This window comes from Sparus aurata, chromosome 21 (assembly GCF_900880675.1).
Source record: "Sparus aurata chromosome 21, fSpaAur1.1, whole genome shotgun sequence".
Classification (NCBI taxonomy): domain Eukaryota; kingdom Metazoa; phylum Chordata; class Actinopteri; order Spariformes; family Sparidae; genus Sparus; species Sparus aurata.
In genome coordinates this window covers 2739226-2764410 of record NC_044207.1, presented here as the reverse complement: position 1 = coordinate 2764410, position 25185 = coordinate 2739226, and the positions used below count along the sequence as shown (strand labels likewise).

The 25185-nt window shown below is 41.6% G+C and overlaps 1 protein-coding gene and 1 long non-coding RNA gene across 4 annotated transcripts in view; one reads left to right on the top strand and one right to left on the bottom strand.

Annotated features, from left to right (window-relative positions):
* The first annotated feature begins 3002 nt into the window (after nucleotides 1-3002).
* LOC115572891 (uncharacterized) overlaps nucleotides 3003-25185 on the top strand; it is a 22827-nt gene continuing 644 nt past the window's right edge. The window contains exons 1-4 of one of the 2 annotated variants that reach the window (XR_003982177.1): nucleotides 3003-3285; nucleotides 20574-20614; nucleotides 20772-20984; nucleotides 24308-25185. The exon at nucleotides 24308-25185 is cut by the window's right edge and continues 644 nt beyond it. This is a non-coding gene — a long non-coding RNA (uncharacterized LOC115572891). Of the gene's footprint in view, nucleotides 3286-20573; nucleotides 20615-20771; nucleotides 21497-24307 lie in introns of those variants that run through there. The other variant, XR_003982176.1, reaches the window with a different exon arrangement.
* blvra (biliverdin reductase A) overlaps nucleotides 6339-25185 on the bottom strand; it is a 38308-nt gene continuing 19461 nt past the window's right edge. For both annotated transcript variants that reach the window (XM_030403364.1, XM_030403363.1), the window contains exons 4-7: nucleotides 14957-15054; nucleotides 14617-14724; nucleotides 13781-13949; nucleotides 6339-7915 (exon numbers count right to left, since the gene is read on the bottom strand). In XM_030403364.1, coding sequence (XP_030259224.1) covers nucleotides 7660-7915; nucleotides 13781-13949; nucleotides 14617-14724; nucleotides 14957-15054 — 631 coding nt within the window. In that variant the 3' untranslated portion in view covers nucleotides 6339-7659. The remainder of the gene's footprint in view (nucleotides 7916-13780; nucleotides 13950-14616; nucleotides 14725-14956; nucleotides 15055-25185) is intronic.

Here is a 25185-nt window from a genome sequence, read left to right as displayed (position 1 = left end):
AGACAGTAGTATCCTCACATTGAATGGGACTCCTATTGAAAGGTTCCCAATCAAATATCTAGACATTTTGATAGGTGATAGTTTAAATCTCTTTAAATTCATATTTCTACTAAAAACTAAAGATTGAATTATCATTCTTTTCTCATAATAAAGCTTGTTTTAATTTAAACTGTAGAAAACAACTTGTTCAGGCCACTTTTACCTGTTCTAGGTTATGCTGACGCCATCTACATGCATGCCATTTTCTCGATTTTGAAGCCCCTTGAGGCAAGGTATCGTTTTATACTTTGTTTTATTACAGGTGATGGGTTTAGAACTTATCACTGTGTTCTTTATGACAAGGTTGGATGGCCTTCTTTTTCTGTAAGGAGGGAACAGCACTGCATGATTTTTTCCTACAAGGCCCTGCTGTATGTTTTACTTGACTATTTCCTCAATTTCATCTCATTTAGAACTTTTAATTTGCACACTTGTTCACAAGAGTCCTTATTTTTACACATATTCACTCTAAGAACCGTAATGGGATAGACTGCTCTTTAGGTCTATGCCCCTCAGAAATGGAATAACTCGCAGCATGCTCTTAAACTAAATTATCTCATTTCCTTAGATAGTTCCAAATACCTATTATTCAATGCTCTGCAGTCTGAATGTAATCATGATTTATGATCATATTGTGTACGTGCTTTAATGTATTTTGTACTCCGGGCATCATTGGAAAAAGAGAGTTTGCTCTTAATTGACCTTCCCTGAATAAATAAAGGATTCATTCATTCCTTGAGGGTTCTATCCACCGGCCAACAGGGGTAGTTGCTCTTAAAGTTCTAAATTCCCTTTTCGGCATTATGAAATTATATTCTTTCACTTTCTTGTTCATAAACTCTTCTAACCCTAACCTTTAAACAATATTACAGGAAAGATAATTTACTCCATCCAAGGGCATCACTTAGATCAAATTTAATCAATTAGAAATGTCAAAACACCATGTCACCACAACCACTTCTCAAAGGAACATGGAGTAAACTTTGCCAACCTCAGAGAAAACAAGTAATATATCACTCTAAAAGCTAGAACACCGTGCTGGGACCAAGTTTAATCTTGGATGTCTGCGAAGATGCAACAAAAATAAAAACCTAAAAGTCCACTAGTTCCCACTGAGAACCGATAAACTGTCTCTAACCTCTGCACCAATCTGCCCACTGTCTATTTCACGACGTTTATCTCCTTCAACCATTATGAATTATTCCGATATCAAACTTTTGAATCATCCAAGGTTCAACTGAACTATATACTCTGATAATGAAATCACTGTTACCAACCTTTCATGTATTATAGGTGGTCAGTAAGTTGCCAAGCATAACTTGTAATTCTCCCCTAAGTAATACTCCACATGTATGTGCAGAAACACTTGCGTGCATGTACCTGTGTATGTTTACTTGAGTGTGTGTGTGTGTGTGTGTGTGTGTGTATGTATGTGCATATCTATCTTCATAGCTTCAAGGAGGTGTATTCGTGTGTGTGTTTAAAGAGTTTCTGGATAAAAGCGCACTAGCGTGGCAGATTTTAGCGTGTGCCGCGCAGGCGGATGACGCCTGTATACATAACCGGAGTCTGGTGATTGTCGTTCGTCTCCCGACCTTGGATGTTACGCCTTCTTTCTCAGTCTCTCGCATCCCCGGTGTATAGACAGAAAAAGAAAAACACAAACAAAACTATTATTACAGCCGTACTAAGAATAAGCCAAACATGTCACTTCGTTATCACTGTCCAAGTAATATAAACATTACACAGATTCGGCTTAACATCATTATTTCATTGATGCAGATCTGTTTTATTTTGAAATCGCAAAATCATTAAATCTTTAAAAAACTACATTGGTCCTCTGTATCTAAGTGTGGGAGGGGTTTACAACACAATCCAACACAAGTCGCAGCGACGCTCTCTCTGTGTCCGCGCGTTCACACACCAGCTCAGCCCCTCCTTTCTCTCTCCACTTCTCTCTACTCCACGGGCACACGCACTCTAAACTCATCTCAGTCGCAGAGAGACAAAAAGGAGAGCTGGATCGGCTCCTTGTCAGCCATTAACTAACGCTTTCTATCTGCCAACATTCAAACAGGTATTTTATGACGAAAACTACACCTTAAAACCAGTGGCGTTTTCTTGCAGAGGCCAAGGGAAGCCAGGCTTCCTCACTTTTTTCAGAATATAACCGTCATTTAATAAAAATACTTTTTTTTAACAGTTTACGTAATCCTTCTGTGTTTTGTCTGTCGTCTCCTCCTCGTCTCTCTTCATTAATTATTGAGCGTTTCATAATGTGTAAAACAGCGCCCCTCTAAATGTTACGTGGTGAATGAGCGTTGAAAACATGGTACTGCACTCTGTTCTCTGTGAGGAGGCCTGGCCTCCCTTCGTGAAAAAAAAAGAATGATTGACCAATCAGGTGAGGCGTTTGGCACGACACTGCTCCCCTGTGATTGGTCAGGACAGTGTTAAGGGAAGCCACAAACTCGTTGGCTTCAGGCCAATCAAATCACAGTACGTTAACGTCATTGAATGAAATGACGGAAGTTGTTGTTTTGTGTCAATACTTGGTAAGCTAGCAAAAATATTAAGCGCAAGTATGGAGGGTGGAGATTTGGAGTATTTAGTAAAAAATAATTTTACTAAACTGCCTCTACAGCAGCAACTCCGAATTAAATCTGACGGCAGGCCAACACCAAAACTAGAGCTCCATACTGAGATGAAGAAAAGTTTTCGGACTTTTAATGAGGAGAATTACGTCCGCACCGAGTGGCTAGCTGCTAGCGCCAAGCTTGGATTAACGAGGCTCTGGATTTGGCAAAAGGTCTGAGCACAAAGAAGCACAATGAGCAGGTGAAGAAACACCGGGATATTTTAATGAGACTCATCGTTGCAGCCCTGTACCTTGCGCGCCAAGAGCAAGCGTTCAGGGGTCACAGTGAGGCCACTGGCAGCGCAAACAGGGGCAATTTGTGGAGTTGGTGCAAACTTTTGTGGAGTTTGACACCGAGGTCTTCAAACTGCTGCAGCGTATGCTCACGATTACGGCTACCAGCGCATCAGCAGAGCGCTCATTCTCCTTTCTAAAGAGGAACAAAACTGAGGAACACATGTGGACAGGACAGGCTTATAAACTTGACCAAGATATCCATTGACTCTGTTGTTGTGGAGGACCTAAAAGCCAGTGGGAAGTTATACGACATGGTCACGATCACTTTGCCACCATGAGAGACAGGAGGATGGCCTTCCTCTACGAATAGGGTGAGGAAAACGCTTTTTTTTTTTCTGTGCGCATCATAATGATGTGATTATAGTCCGTATTGTGTCTTGCTTGCTTTGATTAAGCAGCATGTGAGTCCCCTGAAGTTGTTGTTTATTGTTTTGTTTATGTGGAGAAAATGAGCACCACGGACAGCGGCTGTGACGGGCCGGGCTGTCTGAACACATGCACATGTCAGGTGTGCTGTTTACAGCCACTGGTACTGGGTTGTTGTGTTGCTGTATAATGAACATTTACATTTATTATTATGTATATAAACTGAAAAGTGAAAAGCATTTGTGTATCTCACATAGAGCGTACAAGTCGTGTTTGACGTGGACGTAAAACTTAACGGCTTCTGATTGAGTGTGTGAATGAATTCGCATCTTTCCAATATCAAATGTGTGCTGTGCATTAAGTAGCTGGTTGTGCTTTTGGGAGGGTGGTTGCATATATTAATGAGACGTTTGTGAGGACTGTGTGTGTGTGTGCGTGTATGAGTGACTGACTGACTGAGGGACAGAGAGAGAGAGAGAGCACGTCGGTGCTCAAAGTGTCGGTCAGATAACAAGCGTGTGTAAGTCCTGGTAAAATGATGCTGGGCGCTCTAATAGTTCATCCGACTACATGAAATAGCAACATATAAATTGCAACATACGATTTTTTGACCCCACCCCCGTAAAACATACACAGCTTAGAGGTTATGTCTCACTTGGCTTCCTCGGAAATTTTCATCACGCCACGCCACTGCTTAAAACAAAAACATTGCGGTACCCACGACAACTTTATCCTTTAATCTCAAGTTTACCATTTGCACTAAGGAGGTGTTTCAAATTCAAAATGTATGATCCGGTTCTAATCTCCGAAAGAAAATATCTTCACTCTGCTGCATATATGTCTAACTACACTGCTTTCGGATACCCCAAGATTCCCCAATTTATTTAAATACCCCGTTACATCAGTGGTTTAGTTAGATGTTCGTCACACCACTCCAATCGTGCTTTTATTTATCCACTACCTTTAAATCTGTCATGGTTTATATTCAAATTTCACGTCAGATTCCGTTTTACCGGTATTTCGCCTTTGAAATATGGATTTCTTTGCTCAAACTAATTCTCCTTTGCTTCTCATCCGGGCTCCCACTATTGTATGTGGAAGTTGCAGTGAATAAAAAACACAATTTCATACCTTGACCAGTTGCATCAATCAACCAAATAAGCAATTGTCCGTACGTTAACAAATGCCTACTTAGCGTGTTCGTTGGACTTCTCCACATTAAAACAAATCAACAGACATCCCCAGATAATTACTCCTACACTGCTCACTAGCGTCAAAGAACGCGAAGTTGGATCTCTCTGATCAAAATCCAACAAAGATGCATTGCATTTCAGCGCACATCTCATATATATATACATATATATGTACATATACATAGTCTGTGGGGTCCCACAGGGGTCAGTTCTGGGTCCAAAGCTGTTTATACTATATATAAATGATATATGCAAAGTGTCAAATATTCTGAAATTAATATTATTCGCAGATGATACAAATATTTTCTGTTCTGGGACTGACTTGAACCAACTTGTGGAAACAGTAAATCACGAAATGGCCAAACTTCATGTGTGGTTTAATATAAATAAATTATCACTAAATCTTGAGAAAACTAAATACATGCTATATGGGAAAAAAGGCTGCAACAACAGTACTAACATTCAAGTAAACGGAGTGAATATTGAAAGGGTACATGAGAACAAAGTACTGGGAGTAATCATCGACGACATGTTAAGTTGGAAGCCACACATAAGACAGCTAAAAAGGAAGTTGGCCAGGAGTGTGTCCATACTCTGGAAAGCACAAAAAATATTAAATCAAAAAGCACTTCATCTGTTGTACTGTGCACTCGTCTCTCCACACCTGCAATACTGTGCAGAGACGAAAGGGTCTGTATCCGTTTTTACCGTAGGGTATAAATGGGCCTTAAGGGACACTAACCGGCTGGAGATGCATGTTGACCACATGAGCACAATGTGGGGATGCATTGTCATCTATAAAGTTTACGGCGTACTGGTTCTACTGGGCGGATGATGATCGGCTGGATTAGGTCCTGCAGGTATGATGGACCTGTGACTTTTCCATTGACAAACACCAGATCATTTTTTCTGTCGATCAGTCTGGCCCCCTGTTGCACCATCTCCTCCAGCTCCACGACTCTGGGCCATGTTTACGGATGCATAGTGCTCACCCGTACGCCTGTTGCCCATCATTCCGATTCAGGGTGATGTTCTCGTCAGTGAACTGCTGGATGGTCCAACCAATATGTTGCCTGGCCCACTGCAGATGTGCTTGAAGGTGCCTGGCATTCAAGGGTGTCATGCACAATGACCGTCTGGAGTTCAACCCGTAGTTGTGACGCCTGTTCTGGATGATCTGGTCAGACACGTTGGTTCCTCTGACAGCTCTCAGACTTCTCTGGAGTTATGTTGCAGTGGCATCCTGGTGGCGTAATGCCTAGGTCCTCAGATACTGGTCATTTGCCCTGTCTGTGACTCGTGGGGCTGGACCACGAGGCCTTTCACACACTGAACCAGTGTTCCGATGTAGAGAGACCGGTCTGCTAACAACACTCTGGGCCACTTTTGGAGTTCATGAGCAACATCAGTTTCTTTACTCCCTGTCTGGACACAAGCCAAAGCCAGGTGGTGGTCCTGCTCAGTCAGCTTACGTTGGTTGATCATGACTATTTCACATGGCTACAATGGACACTCGCTCATTATCCAGGGCCTTTTGTAGCCCCCAAACATTTTTACTCAAGAAAAGCTTCCACTTTATTTGTTTGAGTTTTGACCCCTCATTCAAGCCTCATAACTTAGTGTAAGTGGTTCCACAAACAAACAAAATAACCATGTGCCCCCCTTAACATTACAGACAGTTGATCCATTGTTGAAATTCAGGTATCGGTTAGAGCATCTTTAAAAGGTGACATCAGCGGACATCAAATAGACAAGACATCGAGGTGAACCAACTTCAAAACAGTGACCACTGAAATAGAGCTTAATTGAATATTTGAGAGAAATACTTTAATGGGATGGCAATACCGTTTCTCTCTATCAACACCCCTTTAAATACGACATTCTACATGAAAAGTTGAGTCCCTACACTTTAAATTTAAGAAAATTATGAACAAAAATCAGGCTTTGTAGTGCTCTACAAACGATTCCAATCAAGAAAGCTCTTCACACATGGATACGAGTGGTGTCATGCCATTAACTTGAACTGATGTACTGCTTAATCATATTAACTCAGACAGAAATTATCAGCAAGACATTTATTGTTTCTAAAGAAATCATTGCAGAGTCTTTAATAATGAGAGACAATTGTGCAAGGTCGAGTCATGAAGCAAGCACATGTCAAGATCACTTGGCTTTGTAGATATCAAGTATTCTGTTTAAAGAGCAAAAAAAGGAGATGCACCTCATCAGTGCTGAATATACATCAACAGTAACATCATAAATCAAACAAACATGATGATGACAAAGACAATCCAATAATTTGTCAACCTGAAGGCCTGGCTGAATGGAGAGGTGAGGGCTCTGTCCAGAGCCAGGGAAGCTGCCTTTGAGTCAGGTGAGTGATGTAAGTGATATATAACTGTATATTAATCCTCTGTCTGTCTGTCCTTGTCATGACTGCATGAAGGCCTTCATTAGGGGGTGCAATATGGCCCCCATTGGATTCTTTTAACTGGAGCCTCTGTTTGATTACTTGAAACGGAACAATATGACCCTCATTAGTTTCAGAACACCTCATTTTACCCCTGCAGTTAATTTGATGAAAGTAACACAGAGCTAGTTTAATCAGCAACGCATTACTCTATACAGTAATAAGTAATCTATTACTTTCAAATGAGAATTAGTTATTAATTAGTAGTACGGAATTAATTACAAGTAACTTGCCCAACACTGCCTATATGAACTCACTGTCCTGTATTTAAACATGCAGAGTAAATAAAGAAGACTTCAGTAAGACAGCGAGAGTTGCCCAGTATGGTTTTTACGTTTATGTGGTAAAAACACTAATTGAAAGAGGAAAAAACATTACCTTTATCAAACAACTGTGTATTGCTGCTGGAGAGCTGCTCTGTATGATAACTCCAGTTGTTTCAGGCACACATATCTGAATACATGCTGATCATGTTTATTGAGCTGTTATTTAGTTCAGTGACTCAGTTTTCAAACAGCAGTTTTCTCTGGGTTGATGAAATGCTGCACGCCAACTTTTTACAACTCCGACTAAAAAAAACATTAATGGCATTGTGATGAAAAATAAGAATAAACTCATATTTAGATTTATGATCATCATAACCTGCAGAGTCCTATCTAGCTTTGGCACAGCTGTTGTATTTTCTCTGCCAGTTCCAGGCAGTGTAAGATCCTGGTTTTCTCTCTGTGGAGCTCCTCAGGATTCACTTGTCCTGTCAGTTTGGCAGAGAAGTGGTTCAGGTCCTGCATGAAGAGGCCCACAGCCCCTCTGGGTGCAGGAGGGATCTGAGTCAGAGCGCACGAGTCAAAGAGGAAGCTGATGTTCTTGGCCCTGGGGAGGCCCGGTCCCCGCTCCTCGATCCATGTCAGAGGTCTAAAAGTAGGCAGAAGTTAATTAATGTTTCTTTTCAGCACATCTGTGTTAACTGTCAATGGCAACAAGAGAGAGGACAGGACAGGAAATGTCGCACGTGCCAGTTACTATCACGCACGTGCGACTTGCTGTATCTTGTGCGCGCGAGATGGTAAGTCGCGCGTGCGAGATAGTAAGTAAGATGCAGTGGCACTCTGGCTCAAATGATTGAATGAAGTGAACGTTGTGGTGTTAACTCAGCAATGATGGGACGCAGGAATCATGAACAAGTGCCGTTTACTTCAACAACTTATACTGTAACATTGTTCTCAGTAGCAGCGTCGTATCGTACATAGTCGCCATGTTGTTGCACTCTGACCTCTCTACGTGTAGCTTGTTAACTATGACCTGTCTTATACAACAGCGCCCCCTTGTGGTATAAAGAGCAATAGTATCTGTTTTATATAATAACAGAAGACAAACGTGTTTATTGTTACTGTGAAAACTGAGAGAATGTGGTCTGTGTGAGAATGTCTTGGAAAATTGAAGGTATTTTAGTAATTGTAGGTTTTCTGTCACAACTTTCACATGAATATGATACTATATGCACCTGCATCCATTGTTAATCGTTTGTCCTGATTGCCAGTTGTGACTGCTGCAACGTTATTTCATAAATTAATTATAACCAAACTACTATTACCTTTACAACTCCTCCATCATGGCTAGCATAATAGCCATTAAAATAGCCATTAAAACACCTGGACACTCATCGTGGATCATCAAAATACCTGTTACATGTACCTCTTACCGTTACACAATAACAATAAGACACTTTATTAACTTTAATTAATTAATTAATCAATTAAAATTCTGAGATGGTCTCGATCCATGATAATAAGCCTGCATTTAACCGACTGCACTGTTTAATTACATCAAAATGCGCTTGAATTAATATCTCGCACATGCGAGATAGTAACTGGCGCGTGCGAGATAGTAAGTCGCACTCACAAGATAAAAAACCCCCATCCATGTCACCTCCAGGGCTCCGTAGCTACCAAACTAAATGTGATTAATATTATTATTATTTTAAGTTAATTTAAGAAAATGTAAGCCTAAATTGAAGATACATTTCTTCATCAAGCCTGTGTTTTCCGGTGACGGTCACCTGAGAGGAGTGAAACAACGTGAGGAGTAGTAACCCTCAAATTGAAATTGCGGACCCTCCAAGTTCATTTAGGTCGGCACTATGGGAGCACTTCAGCTACCCGGTGGAAAACAGAGATGGCAATCGCTTTGTCCACAAGACGCACACTATCTGCCGTAAGTGTTTCAAAAAACTTCCCCAACTGACGGGCAACACGTCGAAGATGTTGATGCACATGCAAAGACACCATCCCGAAATTACTTTAAGTGGGGCACGGATGAAAACACCACAGGGACAGTCCACTCTGCCAAATTTGTTTCAAATGAAGTTGCCGGCCAACTCTGACCGGGCTCAAAAAATTACGAGAGACATTGGAGTTTTCATGTCGCTGTCGAGAATGAGGGGTTTAAAGCGAGACTCTCGCCAAAAAGCAACCGAGGCTTTATTTGGGATTGAATACGAGTCAAACCTTCGTGTAAAAGCATAATTGAGACGAAAGAGGCACTTTTAAGATTTACCGTAGTTTCGGTTTTGGGCATGTTAATTTTGAACGGGAGTGCATGGGGCAAGACATGCTAGCATCAAAATCGCTATTTTTAGAACACTAAGAAGGCTCGACACAACATGAAACTTTGCTCGTAGCATCACCAGGGTCTCTACTCATGAACAAGAGCATTGAGAACATTGTTTGTGTACACAGAGTTTATGAAAAAGAAGGTTTTTGAACTACTCACGTTAGCTGCTGCACCTCCTGCGCGTTGCCGTCATGCCAGACAAAAAGTGTTGATCCCCGAGTGCGACCTGACAGGCACGCTTGAGGAGCGGTTCGCCATTACTCTCCTGCCTGTCAGGTCACACTCGGGGATCAACACTTTTTGTCTGGCATGACGGCGACGCGCAGGAGCGCAGCAGCTAACGTGAGTAGTTCAAAAACCTTCTTTTTCATAAACTCTGTGTACACAAACAATGTTCTCAGTGCTCTTGTTCATGAGTAGAGACCCTAGTGATGCTACGAGCAAAGTTTCATGTTATGTCGAGCCTTCTTAGTGTTCTAAAAATAGCAATTTTGATGCTAGCATGTCCTGCCCCATGCACTCCTGTTCAAAATTAACGTGCCCAAAACCGAAACTACGGTAAATCTTAAAAGTGCCTCTTTCGTCGTAATTATGCTTTTACACGACGGTTTGACTCATATTCAATCCCAAATAAAGCCTTGGTTGCTTTTTGGCGAGAGTTTCGCTTTAAGCATATGATTAATGTGCTCGAGCCACGCTACACACTGCCAAGCCGGGCACATTTCTCCCAAAATGTGCTACCTAAACTCTTCGAGGAAGCAAAGGGCAACGTTGTGAAAGAGATAAGTGCTGCTGAATACATCGCAATCACCACTGATGGATGGACGTCCCGTGCTACGCAAAGCTACATGACGGTAACTGCACACTTTATCACGGAGAATTGGCAAATTGCGAACCCGGTCCTCCAAACACGCGCAGTGTACGAGAGCCACACAGCCGAGCGGCCGTGGCAGAGTGGAAAATCAGCAAGTCAAACGTCCCCATTCCTGTGACAACTGACAATGCTAAAAATATCACTAATGCTGTGGAAGTGGCCGGATTTAAACCGCATGTGCGATGCTTTGCGCACACTGTTCACCTGGCTGCACAGAAAGGGCTGGGCGTGCAGCAGGTGTCGCAGCTCCTTGGCAGAGTGAGAAAGCTGGTCACGTTTTTCCACCGCAGCACAACAGCCGCAGAAGTGTTGAAGGAGAAACAGGAGCTGCTCCAGCTGCCCTCACACAAGCTGATTCAGGATGTGGTTACCAGGTGGAACTCGTCCCATGACATGCTGGAACGCTACCTGGAGCAGCAGGCTGCTGTTTTCTCTGCATTAACTGACAAGCGTTAAGAAGAACCTGAAAGATCTCATCACCCTTTCCGATGATGACATGAAACTAGCTGAGTCAGTGATCCAGGTTCTTAAACCTCTGAAAACTGTGACGACCATCATGAGCACTGATCAGATTCCGACTGTTTCAATGATCATCCCACTGAAACACAGAATCCTGGCCTCCATGAAGCACTGAGACTCTGATTCAGCAGCAGTGAAAGAGGTCAAAACTGCCATTTCACATGACTTCAAGGACAGGTACCCTGATACAGATCACACACTGATCCAGTTTCTCCATCTGAGCACTGCACTGGACCCCCGCTTCAAATCCATGCCTTTCCTGGATGAGAGCACCAGCAGTGACGCAATCTTCAAAACTCTGACTGAGAGTATTCTGGAAGACTCAGAGACTGTTCAGGTAAGTCTATTTGATAGTTTTAAGTGCTGTGTTAATCAGTTTTGATATTCTGTTTTTACATTCAGCATTAAAAATAGTCAGAAAATAATGCTTAACCCTCATACCGGATACCTACCACCTAAAATGTTAAAACTGGCACATCAAGTGTTCACATTAGCATTTAAGGGATTTTTTTTAATGAATAATTGAATAATTGGTAGTTATGAATCTCAAGTGTGAAATTGGAGAAAGTGCACCCCCTTCAGATATTAGGGTTAACTGTAAACCAGTTTCACTCATGTTATTTTCCTGGATTTCATATTTTCAAACTTGATTGTAATGAATTTAATCTGACAATATGCTGCAATTGTGTTATGTGTTTTGTCTGTTAGGCTCAGACATCCAGGGAGGAGACAGAGGAGCAAACAGAGGTGGCTTCCTGCAGCAGTGACGGTCCTCCTCCACCCAAAAGAGCACCAATGAGTGAACTGTTTGGAGAGTTATTTCCAGTGGACCAGGCATCATCATCCAAGCCTTTGTCTCAAGTGGTGGATGAGGTACAGCATTACAGAGCAGTGCAGAGCCTCTCAGTGGAGGCAAATCCACTTGACTGGTGGAAGGACAACCAGAAGCAGTTTCCCCGTTTAGCTAAATTGGCTAAAAGGTACCTTGGAATCCCAGCCACATCTGGTCCCAGTGAGAGAGTGTTTTCTACTGCAGGGGACATAGTCACGTCACAGAGAGCAAGCCTCTCACCAGACAATGTGGACATGATGGTGTTTCTAAAGAAGAATTTGGAACTGTCTTGAATCAGCTCTGCAATGCAACAAGTTTGGCTCTCTTAAAAAAGAGTTGTTAATTTGTTCACTTACTTTGAGGTTTGTGGTTAATGTTTACATATTTGTGGTTTATGGCACAGCCGGCAAGTTTGTTTCCTAAACTTAAATAGTCTCCACAATGGAGTTAAGTTCTGTTTATTTTTTAACAGTATTTTGTTTGAGAAAAGAGAATGTGCGCGCGCACTTAGCGGAGTCAGTGTGTCGGCCGTCGTAGGCGAGAAGCAGGGCTCACCATAATACGTTTATTTTATCACCGGTAATCCACTCTTCTCTTCCAGCGTCCATTTAGCAATACCTGCGACACGTGCTGGCATCAAAAAACACTGTCGGTTGTACAAATGAAACCAAACGGACTCTAAGAGTGTATTTTCATTAGTTGCTAAGGGAGAAACGTTCACTGAGTGTTTAATTGTGTAGCCACCACTGCAGACTGTGAAGGTGTCATGCACCGACAATAAGATATTTACAAGCCCAGAACGCCTCATGATGCAATATTATGTGAGCTTGTATAGCCTATTATTCATTATTTTCAGTGCGCAAATCACAGTTTTTATTGGTGCATTAGCGTCTGGCATACTTAGTTACACTAATGAATAAAAGAAGATGCGATATTTTGTAATAATAATAATATAATATATAGAGTAGATATTGATGCTGATCATAATAATAATAAGTTCTTTGTTTTTAATTTATTGTTATAATTGTTATTGTTATATATTGTTGTTATAATAAATAATCCAATTTTTGCTACCAAAATCTCTTCTTTTTTTAACCTTAATAAAATTCGAATTGAATCGAATCGTATATCGAACCGTGGGTCAGAAATCGAGATACGAATCGAATCGTGACTTTGGTGTATCGTTACAGGCCTAGTGGTCCTGTCAGATGAAGCTGTCCTGTAGTGTCTCAGAGGATATGCAGCAGTTTCTAAACCACTTCTCAGGAGGAAACAAGGACAAACACTTGAAGTTGGCGAGGAAATACCAGAATTTCACAGTGGATGATGAAAAAAGTCTGTTTACTGATGAATCCCAGTGACAGATTAGTGTCAGTAACAGAGGGGTGTATGTAAGTAGACAAACAGCAGAGAGAATGACACCGCAGTGTTTGAAGCCACACTGAAACATGGAACTGGAAGATTCATGTCTGAGGCTGTTTTCAGACTCCTGCAAAGAACTGACTGAGGAGAAGCACCACTCTTTATTCATACTGCAGCAGGATAATGAGCCCAAACACCTCAAAGCTTTGACACAACTACTGAAGACCAAGTCCTGACTGTCCTCCAGTCACCTGACCTCAACTCCATTCAACATTAATGGGGACACGTGAAGACTCAGAAGGCTCAGCAGTCTGTGACATCACAAAAGGCTTTGTGAACACTGTCAGATCATGCTGGCTAACATGAGTCAACAGGTTTTACAATAACTCGTGGAGTCTATGCAGCTCAATGCATGAAGGAGGACAAACTGAATGTTGGGATATTTGACATTCGTGGACAGTTTTCACTTAAACTGTTGAAATTATCATAAAATAGGATAACATCAGAAACAAATGCAAAAGTATTTTGGCCTCAGACTTTTGTAATATTGTGCAGACAAATACTATTTATCCTCTCTCACCTGTTGTCACGGGTGACCAGCTTTGCAGTCATCTTGCTGTAGTTGTTAACAGAGTCCTCCTCCATTGTTGCTGCTGCTGCTGACAGCTCACCGAACAACTCAACCAACCAGGTGAGACGAGCAATACCACTAAATGCTGGGAAACCAAATCCTGGCTTCAGAGCTCCACCTTGAACAAATTACAGGAGAGGCACACTTAGGACAACTTTCCAGATCAGACTGGCATTAATGTGACTGTACATTAACCGTGTGTCTCGAACGTTTTCACTCACACATCTCATACAACAGATTCACTATCATTTGAATCCATGCAGCTGTCACAATGGTTAACACCACCTAGAAGCTTTACTCACGCTTCAAGTGTATTTTTTAGAATATACATGCGTAAACATGAAAATGATGCCCAACAACACCCTCCTACTTTACTTTTAGCATCATTTCACTTTATTCTTTCTGATGACCAGGTTCTTCCTTTTTGCTAGTTATTTATGGATTCTGAATTGTGTGCATGTTTTGAAAAGTGTTAAACAAATAAAGTTGTGTCAACTTTTTCTCCATCTTCTCCTCTGTCTCAAACTTAATCAGAGGCCATAGGATTGAGGTGTAAAAATGCTAATTATAGGTTTGACTGTTTTTTGCTGCTCTGCACTATTGAAATGTTTGGACCAGATAAAAGCGGTGTGGACCAGTGCTTCAGTGTGGCGTGAGCATTTATGTCACACATGTGCACTGCTGAGACACAGAGTAAGACAGCTCGCAGCACAATGGACAGCAGGACACTTGATAACACCTTACACCTCAGAAGTATTCTTCAGACACACACTCCTGTCTCTTACCAGTAAAATGAAGAGTACCTTCCTGCAGCAGCTTTCCCTCTACCTGTCTCTTCAGTTCTTTGAAGTCTTCTGTTAGCAGCTCAATGTGTTCTTCATGAAGAATCACTCCTGACACACACACAGAGCCCTGAATGGTTAGACCAGACATCTTCTCATCGTGGAAGATGTTGTTCATTAAAATAACGATGTTGATTATACTGCATATGAAACAAACTCATCAACTTACTACTTTGGAGATGTGTTATTGCACTGAACCCTCCCATGGATTTGACAGCACTTCCCTTACCTCCACATGGAGCACACATATCTGTACTTACACACTGTTATAAATGAGTATCACCTTTTTGCTGGGCAATATCCCAGAGCTCCACGGCAGCCCTGTAGTTGATGGTCATGGGATACTCAACACAGACGTGTTTCCCTGCCTGCAGAAAGGTTCTGATGAGACAGGAGGATTTTTCTTGGTCAAAACTGGAATTCTGATAAGAAACTGTAAGTTGTGATTCTGTTTCTCAACAGGAATAGAAGCTCCCTACAGCCATAAAGGCACACATCAAGTCACAGTGAAGAAAACATAAAGAGACAAATCTGCCATGTTAACAAATAACATAACAAATTTTGCTGGACGATAAGTTTTCCCATAAATTATTGCGATAAGCGATAATATTGTCGTTTTGAGGCACTCTTTCAACTAATACTAGTGCATTGCCCATAGAAAGCATGTATTCCTATAGAAAAGTGGGAGGTTAAGTAGCTATTTCATGGATGGCCAAATGCGGCTGTGTTTGAGCCCTAACCCTAACCCGTCAGGGATATAATTTGCCGTTGCTAAAAACTATTTACCTTGCCTTGTTTGGTGTCATTATTTTCAGCACAACCTCACATGCGTGACTGTACAGTTGTTTTTTTTCCATTTTGACATACTGTATTAACACAATGGACCTAAAATCACAAAACAACTAAAATCCGAGGTTGGAAAAAGTTAGAATTTTTACTGTGAAAACCACAAATACGTTCGTGGCAAAAGCCCGTTTTAACCGTTTCTTCCTGCACCAGACACAACGCAAACGTGACGGGAATGTTCGTGAAAAAGCGTGGCGGCCTTAAGTCCGGTTTTGGACGTGCCTCAGGAGGTGGGGGTGGGCTACCAGCTAGCTACACACGAACATCCACAGATTCCTATTCCAGTTTGTTGTCCTTGCGTATCCGGATCTCCTCAGACCCGAACAGACTTGGCCAGGCCTTGTTTAGTCTCATTAATCCACAACAGTCAGTTTAGATGCACAGAACAGAACGGGACCGAACCGCTGACAATATCCCGGTCCAGCTCGCGCTGCTGCAGGTATAAATCTGCTTGTTTCTAAGGTGTGTTGTAGAGTCGGGCTGGTCAGTGATTGGCTCTGGTGCGCACGTGACTATGGTGGCTACGGTTGACAATGCTAGCGAAATTCGTAAAACATTTATGAAATAATTTATTAACGGTATCATTGCAGTCCAAACAAATCTGACGTGGCACACCCTTAAACCAAGCAGCAGCCATATTGTAAGTCTCAGGTCAGTCTGATCGTGATCCGCAGAGATATTTGAGGCACACACACACACACACACACACACACACACAGACAAACAGAAAGACAGAGATTCCTTGCTTTTATAGAGAGATAATGATACTGGCATAATAATGCAATTACACCCTTTCAAAGATCAATAAAATTTTATTTCTAAAGAATATTGAAAAAAATTGGAATTGGAATGGGAAGAAGACAATTTAGATATCCAAAATAAATAAACAAAACAACCAGAAACAATAAATAAAAAGGACTCTCAGTCTCTGTAACTAAAAATTGCACTTTAATTAAAACACAACCAAAAACAATAACCCTTACCTTTTAGTATGTCGTCTTTCATGCTGTACAGTTGTGGAATTGCCGTTTGTGACAGGCAAATTGTATTGGCTGTCAAATGTTTGCAGCATTTGTCGAAATGCTGGCTTTTCGACGTTATTAAATAGTCCCCCCAGGAACCCGCAATTGCGGAAATAACCGCAGATTTCTCCGCCCTCCGCGGATTCAAAGACCTTCCGCGGAATATCACATTTTGCATGTAGTTTTCATTCCAGCCGCTAGATGTCGCTGTCAGATAGTCTGGGCTCTAGACTCACAGTAGAAGTACACTACCCACTGCATCCAGTGGACGCGGGAAACGTTTGCAAAATAAATATTTTGTTTAGAATTTGAACTTGTTTGCAGATTTTATGTCAGCATTTCATTGCTGTAACTGAATGTTTACATTTACTTTCTGCAGTATGTAGTAGGCACTTTCTGTTCCTAAACCTTCACCCATAGTTTAAGTTTTGCACTTTTTATGTTGCAAATAAATCTGCCCAACAGGGACAAAGAAAATGTTGATGTTGATTATTTTAAAACCAGTAATAGTAGGTTTGACAATGTTTTACAGTGTTCTGGTATTGCAATTAATTTCATAAGAGAATATTTAATTCATTATTACATTAAAAAAGTATGTTTTTTTTAATGTTTGCGGAATTTTAACTTTCAAGCCGCAGAATCAAGAATTGCTCTCAGCAGAATTTAAACTTTTTCTCTGCATATTCCTGGGGAGACTAATTAAAGGGCTGCATCTCTTTAGCGATGTCGCGAACTACACTGTCTGTGAGTGCGCACCATTCTGCACTGTCCTGTTCGTATTTTGTTTGTCGACTAAACGCCCCAGTTTTTTTTCCCAGCTGGGAAAAATGCATCGGATGATTACGCTTTTGGTGCAGATACATGTTTGTTTTATTGCCGCTTTTAGTTGCTACTGTTTTACAACAAATGCGACATACCGGCTCGTCCAGGTCAAGTTGTCAAGATTTTTCTTACTTAAATAATTTTATTATTATTTGTGGGTCTAAATAATTTCTGCAAGGGTTTCTGTACCTGTTAATTTTATTTTGAAAGGGTCCATTTTATTTTGAAAAGCTGTTTGTAAATCCGTGTTATGTTTGCAGATGACCTAATACTGCTCCCTCCATCAAAGAAGGCTTTACAAAAGCAACTAGATCACCTGCAAAAGCTCTGTCAGACCTGGGCCCTGACCGTTAACCTGGAAAAGACAGAAGTCATGGTCTTCCAGAAACGACCTAAGAGTCAGAAAAATCCCCACAGGTTCCACCTGGACTCTACAGACATATAAAACACTTACAGCTACACATATCTAGGACTAAATATCACATCGACTGGAATTTTCAATCTGGCCATTAAGGATCTATGAGAAAAAGGCAGAAGAGCTTTCTGGACTATAAAAAAGTCTTCAAACATAGACATACCAAAATATGGATAAAAATATTTCAATCGATAATTGAACCAATATGGTAGTGAAGTGTGGGGCCCTCTCATGAACCAAGACTTCGAAAAATGGGACAAACACCCAATCGAAAGCTTGCACACTGAGATCTGCAAAAGCATCCTCAAAGTTCACAGGAACAACCCCAATAACGGATGCAGAGCTGTCTGGCTTTGGCCCTAAACAGACAATACTCCATGGCAGATTATCTGAGCTCTGTAACTGACCCAAGACTGAGGAAAACGTTGACTATGTACAGACTCAGCGACCATAGTCTGGCCTTAGAAAGCGGCAGACACAGACATACCTGGCTGCCCAGAGAGGACCGGCTGTGTCAGTTCTGTCCACACAGGTGGAGACAGAGCAGCACTTCCTGCTGCACTGTGACACATAAACAGACATCAGAACCCAGATATACATTAAAATCACATGTACAGCCCCAGACTTCCCCAAACTATCAGACCAAGGGGGGTGCGGTGCGCTCGTCACCGTCAACCGCGGCAGCCCACAAACACCCGCTATAAAGCAGCTAACATTGTTGAGTATAGCGGCGCTGACCTAGCCGTATAGCGGCGCAGCGCCGTTGTTCCACCGTCTGGGGAGAACCCTGCTATTGTAATTGTAAAGATTTTAATTTTAATTTTTCTCCGGCTAAAAGTGGTGCTGCAGGCTAAACCGTGTAAGGGAGGGCGGTGCAATTTGGAGGGTTGGTCCAGACTCCTGCGAATATCTCAGACACAAAAAACTACATATATCCGCCTGCAGGGGGCGCTATAACCTAGGCCAACACGTTTTTGCCTATAACTCCCAAACCGTATGTCGTGCATTCAAAAACCTTGTATCCCCAGATTCCCTGAATGGAGCTGCGATTGGCCACGCCCACGCCCACTTCCGGTTGGAAAGTATATTCGCAAAATCGCAAAAACTGTAAAACCTACTTTTTCGAACTCCTCCTTGGGATTTTGTCCGATCTGCGTGAAACTTGGCACGTACACTCTTCAGCTCGATCTGATTTAAAATTATCAAAATAATTTTGCTCGGTCAAAAAATGTGCAAATTATTCACGAACAAATTTCTGTAGCTAGCTATAAACATGTAAGCTGTTTGATATCTCAGTCAAACTAAATGCTATTAACACCAAATTTGAGATCCTTTGTTGCCATGACACTGGGAAGGGATGAGCCTAATTTGGCGAATTTTTGGCCACTAGGGGGCGCTTAAAATATGGGGAGTTTATCTCTTGAACAGCTACACCGATTCTTACGAAATTTGGTCGGTATGATGTAGGGCCAATCCTGAGGCCATATCTTGAAGGTGGTCATGACTGCTCAATGTGGGCGTGGCTTATTACAACATAAACAACAAACATTAATTTCAGCCAAACTATTAGGCTGAGAGCTTTGAAATTTATATGGTATATAGAATAGGACACAGTTCTTCCATACCAAAAATTGCACTTATACTCCACTAGGTGGCGCTATAATGGATGCCATCGCGTTATTGCATGCAACTTCTACATTTTGAATAACACATTTGCAAACCTTATGTCCATATGTTCCCTGAATCGAGCTGGGTTTTCTGACATAGGACATGCCCACCTCTGCTGCACATTTTGTTCGCTAAAGCGCCACTAGGAATGGGCTATAATTTACTGTTTGCGATATACCGTCAAAAAATTTCCCCACCGTAAGAATTTGTCATCTCGCGGTAATAACGATAAATTCCGGTTGATGACGTTTTTTTTCAACTTTATTGTATTCAGATTTACTCTCGTTTGATGACGTTGTATGCAACCACGTACTCAGAGCCCAACTCACGTGACAGGCACCTGCCACCTGCCTGCGGACCTGATCTCTTGGCTCACGTGAAGAACAATAACAAACATGGCGGAAGGCAGAGCTGAGAGCAAGGAGCTCGTTGCTAAACGAGGCTCCAGCTCGATTATCTGGAACTGATTTGGTTACGATAAGTCTGACATGGAGCAAAACTCTGTTATATGCAGAGTTTGTAAAAAAAACGGTGATTGCAAAGGGTGGTAACACCACCAATTTGTTCCACCACCTCAAACACCAGCACAAACCAGAATATGACGAGAGCCAGAAAATGCGCACGGATGCAGCAAAAACAACAGCGTCAACTTCAGCCAAATCCTCCGGCAAGAAAACTCTTAGCCAGACAAAAATTGGCGATGCATTTGCTCATTCCATACCATATGATAAGCAAAGCAAACGGAAAGAATTAATGGAGACAGTGGCGTTTTGCCTGGCTAAAGACATGTTGCCACTCCAAACTGTGGAGAAGGAAGGATTCAGGCGAATGATCCATACATTGATGTTATAGTGATATAGGGATTTTATAAGCTAACTGCCGCTGTTTGTGCCTTAGAGTTTGAATAAATGTTGAATCTGTTCTCACATTTCAAACTTGTTTATTTTGAGTCATTACAGTTTTACAGTACAGGTGAATTTATATTTTTTATCGTCACTTTTATCGTTACCGGGATAAATGCCAGAAATTATTGTGATACATTTTTTTGTCCATATCACCCATCCCTACTAACTGCTACAACTACTTTAAGTATTGCCATGTATAATTCTACTTATTTGTCAATACAGTGCTGCCAGAATCCAACCAGTATCCCTCTCTACAAGCAGTGGTATGTCATTGCTTATTACAATGGCAGATACAAAATGTAATTGCATCTGAGCTTTAATTTACAAGCATTTAGTTCCTCTGTCAATACATGCGAACATATCAGTCATGTGATATGTTTTGAAAAGTTACAGCTCTATTCCTGTCTTCCCTTCTTTTAGCCTCTGGAGGAAGCTAATCGGAGGATGTTCAGTCATTTGACCAGCCTAATAATGATAAGTGAACCACTTCACATTACTACCTCAGGGTGGACAGATTTTAAATGTGCTTTGTCTGAGTTATCGCAATCATAGTCTATGTTTTGTGTTCTCTACTTTTAGGCTTTTGTGGAAACTTCTTGGCAGAGGTAGAGTCAACAGACCTCTGTAATTATGGTAAGTAGACAAATAGGCTACATATGGCTATGTGATGCCCTCAGCCACTCTTATTGTGTCTAAAGTCTAAAGTTTTTAACACCAGACATGCCAACCAATCTCAAATGATGCCATTCGATGGCCAATCAATGTGGGCATCCTTAGTATGAGGCTATGGGCCTTCATACTGTATCATATAACATTGTAAACATTGCATTTTATATGGATTTTTAACCCATTTGTACCGGGAACCCCTATATGTAACTATACCTTTCAATCCGGAAACCCCTTTTGGGTTGTTGTCTCCATCTACAGTATATAGAAATCTTTCCTGCCACACGCCATCACACTGTACAATAATAACAGCTAAAACTCTGGTCATTACACATATTGTCTGTGCACTGTGGTTTTTACACACTCATTTCACCGCACCTTATATTTTATCTTGCACTACAGTCACTCTGCCTATTTATACATTTGTAAATACTAATTGTACATTTACATTTGTAAATATTTCTTGTACATTTCTTACATTCTGTACATTTTTACATTTTGTACATTATTTTGTATATATTACTTTTTTGTTTCTATTGCTATTTAATATGTCTAGGTGTTCCTCTTATTTCATTGTATTGTTCTTGTCTCTGTGTAATGCTGCTGCTACACCGTAATTTCCCAGCTTGGGATCAATAAAGTATATCTATCTATCTATCTATCTATCTATCTATCTATCTATCGCAACATCATTTTTTGTAATTTTTGAATAAATATATTCTGAGACACAGAGTAGACATAAACTGTGCCATTGTTTCACGAGTATTAGTTTGGATCAACTATATAAAGATAGGGTTGAAAATTTGCAATTTGACCGCAAGTTGACAGAATTGCAGTACAGAAATGCACTGCAGAAGTGGCTGCATTACGCACCTGAGAGGAGTGGTGGGGTACCAAGAAAAGAAAAGGCAAAGAGTTATAAGGACAAATGAGTTGAATCCTTAAAGCTACAATGCTCTTATGTTCAGTTCATGTTGAACTGGGGTCCTATGTGTAATGTTTGTGTCCCCTGGATTTTCAGGGCAAAGGTAGCCAGATAATTCATTAAGATGTTTGTTCTGTTGAACTGTGGTCCTATTTCTGAAGGACATTTGTCATGTTTGCGTCCCCTGGAGTTTCAGGACAAATAGATAATTCTCCACCAAAGCCAGGCAGGAAACCTTACAAGATGAAAAGGTGTGTGCTAAAGAAAAAGAAAAAAAGTACAAAAGTGTAATTGCTTTTGAATATTTAATAAATGACTTATTTAATAATGGTCTGTTTTGTTGGGGGTTTTTTAGTTCAATCTCATGGGGGGCGCTGTAGCTCAGTGGGTAGAGGTGGTAGTGGTGGATCAGTGATCGGAAGGTCGCTGGTTCGAATCCCCGACTCCCCTGTATCCTCGAGCAAGATACTGAACCCCAGAATTGCTCCTGATGTTGTCACCCTGTGGGGCAGCCACTGCCATCAGGAAGGGTCCTGCAATGAGCTGGAGACTCACTCAGGGTGTACCCTGGCCTTCGCCCATGAGTAGAACTGGATTTGGCCCCAGTAAGCCCCGCAACTCCACAGGGGGATAAAAAGCGGCAACATCCCGCAACCCTCACGGAAAAGCGGAAAAGAAAACAAATCTAATGGGGTTTTTAAGGTTGAAAAGTGTTGAAATGCTTTAATAATAACCTTGTGTTGAAATGCTTTAATAATAACCTTGTGTTGAAATGCTTTAATAATAACCTTGTGTTGAAATGCTTTAATAATAGACTTGCAATGCATATAGTTGAATTTGAACCAGAAAGCAATCAGACATCAAACAATTCAATCTCAATTAGACCACTTTCTTTCCACCTCATATCCCCACAGTCAGTGCGTTTACATGACACTCAAGAAAACCGAATTACTGTGTTAGTCTGACTATGACCGGATCTTTAAGATGCATGTATACACCTTTGTCTGACTAAAATCGGACCGGATCGGATTTCTCATAGCCGAATTACACTACGTAGATTATTCGATTGAAAGTCGCATTACTCCTGCATGTATACGTTTCCAGCGGATCGGATCGGATTTTGCGTTCTGCGCAGGCGCGAGATTTTTCCCCGGGGCCGTGAGCCGGAAGTAGACGGACGGCGGCGGCGGCCTCTTTCCTCCGAAATCACCGCAAGAAAGAGCGCCAGAGTGCACGTAGTTTGTGTAATTATCATGTAAACCATATACGAAGTGTACAAAGATGTAGCTTCGTCTCGCTCTTCGTACGCCATCTTTCTTGAATGCCGAGGCAGCTGGTGACGTAATGAGGTCAGCCGGAGGTGCGCCGTTAACACTAGTTGAAATGGGTACAGCGCCACCTAGCGTACCGGTGTATGACATGCTTTCGGCCAGTAATCCGATTTTCTCACCGGCATGTATACTCGGACAATTGCGGTTGTCCGATTGAGGAGCAGAGTCGAACTATGGCTGTAATCTGACTAAGCTGTGCATGTAAACGCACTGAGTGACAACGGCCTGAATCAGGCTTTACAGAGTCTGAACAACATATTTGACAATGCATTATTTTTCATCCAACCTGAAAAAATGTCAACACCATAGATCAAAAAGGTTAACCAGTGAAAAGTGGTTTGATACAGAATGCAGACATTTAACCCTTTAGACTACCAAATTACTGAAGAGGAGCTGCAGGCTAGAATCCAGGCCCTACAACCAGGGAAGGCCAGTGGCCCCGAAGGTATTTTAAATGAAATGCTGAAATTTAGTTTAATAAATTCAACATCGCCATATTAAAATGATTCAACCTGGTTCTGAACATTGGACATTTCCCTGAAATCTGGAGCAAAGGAATCATCACACCAATCTTTAAAAAGGGAAATAAATTGGATCCAAACAGTTACAGAGGCATATGTGTCAGCAGCAACCTGGGGAAGTTATTCTGCAGCATCTTAAACAGCCAACTGCAAAACTTCCTCAGTGAGCACAATGTCCTGAGCAAGAGTCAGATTGGTTTTACACCACAACATCGAACTACAGACCACATCCACCCACACCCTCATTAATGAACACGTCCACCAGAACAAAAGGTGTCGGGGGGAAAACCTACAATATCATTAAAACAATGTACACAATTAATAAATGTGCTGTGAAAATTGGCAACATGGAAACGGACTTCTTCCCCCAAAGTAGAGTAGTGAAGCAGGGCTGCAGTCTGAGCCCCACCCTGTTTAACATTTATATTGATGAACTGGCCAAATCCCTGGAAGAGTCACAGATCCCTGGTGTCACCCTGTCTGACACAGAAATTAAATGTCTTCTTTTTGCAGATGATGTGATACTGCTCGCTCCATCTAAAGAGGCATTACAACAACAACTGGATCATCTGCAAACCTTCTGTCAGACCTGGGCACTGACAGTCAATCTGGAAAAGACTCGAATTATGGTCTTCCAGAAACGACCCAGGTGCCCCAGATAGGTTCTTACTGGGCTCCACTGACCTAGAACACACACACACACACGCACACACGCACACACACACACACATATTTAGGACTAAAAATTACTTCTACAGGGAATTTCAATCTGGCCGTTGATGATCTCAGAGACAAAGGAAGAAGGGCTTTCTACGCTATAAAGAAAATGTCTTCAAACATTGATATACCTGTTAGAATCTGGCTGAAAATATTTAAATCTATAATCGTACCAATCCTACTTTATGGTAGTGAAGTGTGGGGTCCTCTTGTAAACCAAGACTTTGAAAAATGGGACAAACACCCGATCGAAACACCCCCAACAATGGATGCAGAGCTTAAGTCGGCCAATTTCCTCTTCTATTTACGATAAAAAAAGAGCAATCAAATTCTACAAAAACCTAAAAGCTAGTGACCCAAACTCCTACCACTACAAAGCTCTCCATCTCCAAGAGGAGCAGATAGAGAGGAGTCCCCTCAGCCAGCTGGTCCTGAGGCTCACCTCCTCTAACAGCACCAGGCCTCAGGACCGCCCCCACACAATCTGGACCAACCAAATTATAGCTAAAGAAAAAGAAAATTACATTAACTATTGGACATCCACCACAAAAACTAATAATATTCAGATCTAAGCAGACAGTACACGCTGGCAGAGTACCTGACCACCGTGACTGATGAGAAACTGAGAAAGACTTTAACCATGTACAGACTCAGTGACCACAGCCTGGCCATAG